The sequence below is a fragment of the Podarcis pityusensis genome (genome assembly GCF_964106645.2).
Source record: "Podarcis pityusensis genome assembly, chromosome: 10".
NCBI lineage: Eukaryota > Metazoa > Chordata > Lepidosauria > Squamata > Lacertidae > Podarcis > Podarcis pityusensis.
The window spans coordinates 69,276,643-69,282,642 of NC_138035.1; the positions used below are offsets into that span (position 1 = coordinate 69,276,643).

General features: G+C 45.1%; 1 protein-coding gene across 1 annotated transcript in view; it reads right to left on the reverse strand.

The window, feature by feature from the left end:
• The window catches only part of LHFPL3 (LHFPL tetraspan subfamily member 3), a gene marked incomplete at its 5' end in the record, with an annotated part of 239,956 nt that extends 234,254 nt beyond the window's left edge, over positions 1–5,702 (reverse strand). Inside the window, one exon of the mRNA XM_080972056.1 lies at positions 5,198–5,702. Coding sequence (XP_080828182.1) covers positions 5,198–5,702 — 505 coding nt within the window. The remainder of the gene's footprint in view (positions 1–5,197) is intronic.
• Positions 5,703–6,000: the final 298 nt, after the last annotated feature.

The following is a 6,000-nucleotide window of genomic DNA, read 5'->3' on the forward strand; positions in this document are numbered from 1 at the left end:
TCTTATTTCTGAAAAGGGAGAGGCTGTTGTTTGCCAAAAAAGCAATCTTCTGTGACTCAATTTAGCTGACCAGAGGAGTCCAGGCATGAAGCCACTATTTTAAAAGCCTAGAAAAAACAGGACCATTGAGCATAACTTGCTTTATCAAAAGGATGCCAAAACAAGAGAGGAGGAGACCATCCAAAACTGGCCAACAGGTTCTCCAAAAAGAGACATTGTGTCATTTCCATTTCAGTTTAAGCACTGATTTTCCCCATGAAAATAACCACCTGGTTCAGAAACTTTACTGTGGCAACATTTCACTTAAATTTCAGTCATCACTCTTTGCCAACTGTACACCTGAATTTTCCCCAGCAATCCAATACATTAAAACAAAGCCAAGCTGTAATTAGTTTTCCTGGGTAGAAGGAATGGAGTCAGCAATAAAGATGACAAAGCTGTGTTTTGCCAAGAGATAGAATCCATAATTTCCCTCTCTGGGATTTAATCTAGCAGTCTTGAATTAACACTTTAGAAAGCTGTATTAGAAACCTTCTTTGAGATTATACATTGCTTTAATTTTCTCTGGGAGCGTAATAGCCAAAGATTTAGCTGCTTCATCTGAGTAGAAATCTAAGAAACATAGTCTAGGGTCCATGGTGGGGAACATCAAGCCCAAGAGCCTAAACAGGCCCCCCCCCTAGGCCTTCCCATTTGGCCCATGAGTCTGTTTCAGCAAAGCTACAATGACCAAATAATATTACTCCTTTCCAGTGAAAGGGCAATCCCTTAAGAAAAACTATTGGACTTCTGTAGAAGCAAAGCATACAGTTCCCCATTACTCTTTAAAAAACCAGTTTGCAAATTAATTTTCAAGACATATATTATTCAAAAGGCATTAGTTAACATCAGTAGGCCCTTTTATAGTTATCTTGGGTGTACAGCATGTAGAGAAAGGACCGATATAAACTGCAAGGGCATTGAGTGCATTGAGAGAACCATATTTTGAAAACGCTGAACAGCCTGCAGGAAAAATTATTAGCGTTAATTATAAGGAACTGAAATCATTGTTTCCTTAACAATTTCAAAGCCATTAATTCCTCTTTCCTCCACCCCACCTCTCCTTACCAAACACTGACAGGATAGCAGTAGTTTATGGGATGTACTGTGCTTAGGAACATTCAAGGGGTGGGTTAAATTAACTTGCAACTAAAGTGAAGCTGCTCCACAGTAGGCTGCTCCCTGAATTCTTGACAGGTAAACCAGTAAGACCACAATAATATGTACCCTTTAATAAAAAGTGAAGCAGTGCAGTGGTGTTTTTATTTTTAAAGCATTTAATTTCCGTCTGTCTCCACACACATGTCTATTCTGCAGCTCTGGAAACTTTAACCTTGTTGGGCGGAAAGTACATACAAACTACCGTATGTATACAGAGGACTTTGGTGCAAATTCAAACGGGAAGTTTATAAATATTAAAATATTGCCAACTTTATTTAAAAAACAGAATTGCTCATTTGTACAGTCATAAAGTTAAGAGTAAAGTAAAGTTGGCTTCCTATGTATATTAATTATATGTACAGAACAACTCTGCCCTTTTACACTAAATCCATTTCTGCTATGTGAAAAGTAATCAGCACTAGACAATATGCAATAAAGAGGAAGACACGCTGTTTTAGTAAAATTAATTTGGAAAATTTAACCGTCAGCTTGCAATGTTAATTCACCACAGTGCTCTTGAATTCACTGGCAGATTATAAGCATTATGTGGAAACAAATTATTAACATCTAATGATACTGTGACCACCTGAAAATGGCTTCAGTAAAGCCTTTCACAGACATACGTCTCTCATATAGCAATTCGTATTTATTTATTTATTTATTTATTTATTTGCATCATGTTTTATATGCAGGGAGTGACTTGCAGAACCATTTGTATTACTTTAATCTGAAAAACAGACCTAATGAACATGCAGTCATTTATCAAATGTGAATCACACAAGTGAGGCACAAATCACCTTATATATTTAGCATTCAAAATGATACAATGGCACTAACGACCCGGTGGGCATTGATCAGAAGTAGAATTTAAGTTAAATCTAACACGTCTGCAAATCCAGAAAATTCTTCCGCAAGCCGGACCACTTTATTGAAATCCATTCATTTTTTTCATCAAACCCACTGCAGGACATTGAGGAATAAAGGAGGGTGTCTCCTGCTTTAAGTATCAATTTGCAGTAAGCACTAATGGTAATATCAAGATACCTGTATCCTGGGAAACTTGCAAATGCAAGAAACATTAATGTGTAGTAATCATTCATATGTTTCGGCACTACAAATGCCACATTGCTATTACATGCCATACACAACAAATATACATGCTCACTCAATTCCACTAAGGACTTAAAAACACACACACCAAAAACGAAAACATGAAATCCTTGTCCAGGTTACAAATTAAGGAAATGCAAAGACACACCTTTCAGATCTTCCCAAAAAGTGAACAGTGAAACATAATTGGAAGCATTTTACAAACGCAAAATAAAAATATACTTATAATGTAATACCTAAGTTTACATAGCCAGCCCACAACAAAAAAATTCTGGGAAGCTCACAAAAGAAATACAAACAGAACTAAATATACAGATTCACCTAGGTACATAATAGGCACGTGCTTTTTTAATCCTATAATTTAATCTCAATCCAATATGTAATGAACTAAATCTGACGTTTTGAATGGGATCTGACTTGAATGAGAAAGGTGAGGAGAGCAATACCAGAAGTCCATACAAAATCACAATCTCTGGCAGAAACCACCATTCAAATTAATTTCTGAACGACAGAGCACACATCTCTGTAGAAATCTCTACTACGTGGCTAAATATAGCACCTGAGTGAAACTTCCAATAGGTAACTCAAGAGCATATTGTCTGGAGCCATTGCCCTCTCATTCCAACCACCTACATCAAGACCATGAATCCTCAGTTCTCTCTGGAAGAATCCCAAGAAGAATTCCTGCTTGGCTTTCACATAACTATATCCCACCCCCCAAAAATTAATCACCCTTTTTTATTTGATTTAAAATAAAAATAAAAATCATTGCCTGCTTTGCCCTGGGACCTCCATTCCTCCTTTCACTTTCTGGCAAAATACCTCCGTAAAAATCTCTGTCATTTGCTTATTTGTCTCCCCTCTTGAGGTTCAAATAATTGGCACTTGAATATAACCAAGTTATATGCATTGCACCATACCTTTCTTTTTTAAATAAATCCCAAACCTCTTAGGTGCTTTCCAAGGGCAGATTTATACTCCAGGTTACACGTCTATACCACAATGTTAACCAATCAGGTCCTTCCCCCGGAACATGTTTGAATGTTGTTAGCCACTGTGGGCATTTTTAAAATGGAAAGGCAGAGTATAAGTGTAAGAAATATATAAAACACTGGTCATGCCTGACCTGGCCACAAACTGATTCATACTGACGATATCCTCAATAACTAGACCCAGACCCTTCCTCATCAGCTATAAATGGATACCCTGTTGGAGGGTTTGTCTCGGTACTCTCAGCATTTTGCTTTATGTTTTAGAGGCTGAAGTGGTGTATCATATCTGCGTTTCCCTTGCCCTCTTTTGTCACGTTAGCTACACAGTTGTTTTTGTCACTCCAAAGCTAAGCCTTGGTCAGAAAGGTTGAACAAGAGTCAGTGTGACGTAGCAGTTGAGTTGCTGGCTCAGATTCTCAACTGGTCAGAAGCCTCACTGGGTGACCTCGGACCGGTCATCCCGTAACCTACCTCAAAGGGTTGTTGGAAGGATAACACAAGGAAGGAGGAACAATGTATTTTTCTTTCCTTGCAGGATGCAAATATATACGATACATACATAAAGAAAGGCTGGAGACCGTAAGGAATCTACTAATGTCATGGGCTTTGAACTGCCATCTCCTTACTTTCCAAAGAGTCACTTAACAGCTCACTTGGAAGCTACAGATGTAGACTGCAATCCTATGCACACTTACCTGGTGCTATGCAGCATTGTGACTTGTTTAACAAATAAAACATCTATAGGATTGGGCTGCGTGGCTCTTGGGGGAAAAACTACAGAGGCTTTCTTTCATTGTACTATCATACAGAGAAAGCAAACCTTGCAAGAGAGACTCCCAACAGTCACAGCTGTCCCTCAACCAAACATGAATAACAAGACCTCACTCATGTTGAGAAGCAGAATTAATTTGTCATAGCAAGTGCCACAGAAAGCTATACCAGAAGCACCTCAAGAACAGAGCAACTTTGCCTGTCTGGTGGGATTTCTTTCAAGCATTCCCCAAGGTTCTCATTACCATTTCCTTGTGACCTTTCCTTAAGTACCAGCCTCTGCCAGAGGACAGATTTGTCACTGTGAGCTAAAACGTGGCTCTTGCAAGGTCTCATCCACTCAGCCCTTTGGAAAGGTGCTCAGCAGCGGTCCTGTGTCTTTTCCCCACATGCAAGACCCTAGTGCAGTAGAAATTCCCCCAGAAAGAGAGGCATATATGTAACCTGCCAGTCCACATTGTCATTGCTAATGCTGCTGTGGCATTTTCTCTCTTAGGGACGGTTTCAAACCCCAAGCAAGCATCCCTAATCTAGGCAAGAGTTCTTTCCTGGGTGACAACGTTTTCCGACACATTGCTTTGAATGCAACACACCCACCCCTTTGCGGGCAACGTTTTGCCCCAGGTTATCCCTCCGCATCTTTTAAGTGCACCCAAGTTTATTTCTACTAACTATCCAGCCCTGCAGGGGGATTTAACCTGCAAAAGCCACCGCTCCCCTTGGAATACAGCTTTCTCCCCACCACCAGAGCAAAAAGGCTACCTAACACTTTTGTCACCCACAAAATGAAGAGCTTCCCATGCACACAGGTTGGCACCTTGCATCTCTAGATGCTGCCTTGCCCCTTGGGGTGCATGGGAGATGCTTCCTTATATCTCGCCCGCCTCCTTTCGGTCCGGCGGGGTGCCAGTGGGGCATCTCATAATTCCAAGGCTCGGGATGAGCAGGGGGGGTTCCTGCCTTCCTAAGGAAATGCACATTTCGAGGACCAGAGGTGGGGTAGATGGGGGGGGGGCCGTGAGGCGATCGCGTGCAGGTTACCTAACTGCCCCACGGACGGGGCTGGGACGCGCGAGTTTCCTCCCCCCCCCCCCGGCCTGGTGCGCCCTTAACCCCTGACTCACCGGAGCTCAGCTGCATCCAGGCGCAGATCTTGTAGACGGTGGCCGTGTTGCAGAAGAAGAAGAGGATGAAGCAGACGATGCAGGAGATGATGAGCACCATGGAGAGCCCGATGAAGAAGGAGGCGGCTTTGAAGGCTCCCGAGGGCAGGCTGGAGAAGTCCGTGAAGCTGCCCTGGCACGTGAGTTCCCGGGAGAAGCCGCTGCCGGTGCAGAAGTGGAAGAGCCCGAAGTAGCCCGCCTGAGGCGTCTCCACGCCGTCGCCGATCCAGTAGGGCTGGAAGAAGCACACCACGTTGACGATGGCGAAGCAGATGGTGAAGATGGCCCACAGCACCCCGATGGCGCGCGAGTTCCGCACGTAGTTGGTGTGGTACAGCTTGGCCGCCTCCTGGGGCGGCAGCAGAGCCCCGGCCGCCGAGACCCCCGACAGCGACGCCGAGCCCCCGCCCGACGAGGCGGCCCCCGGAGCCGCCCCCGCCCCCGCCGCCGCCGCCGCTCCGGGCATGGTGGCCGAGAAGAGCCCCTGGCAGACGCGCCCCGCGCCCCGCGTGCCGCAAGCGCCAGCCCCGCTTCACGCGCCCGGGCGCCGCGGCATCGCCAGCAAGGCGGGCGGACGGGCGGGCGCGCTCCTCCTTCTCCCTCCGAGCCCGCGGAAGCGCCGACCCGGGATTCGAGGGAGCTACTGCCGGGGCTGCTGGTCCTGCTGCTGCTGCTGCCGCCGCCGCGCGCGGCAAGTGCACTGAACACTCCCCCTAGCGCAGCTCCGTCGCGGCGCCGGAGAGCCCGGCTTCCTCGCTGCTGCG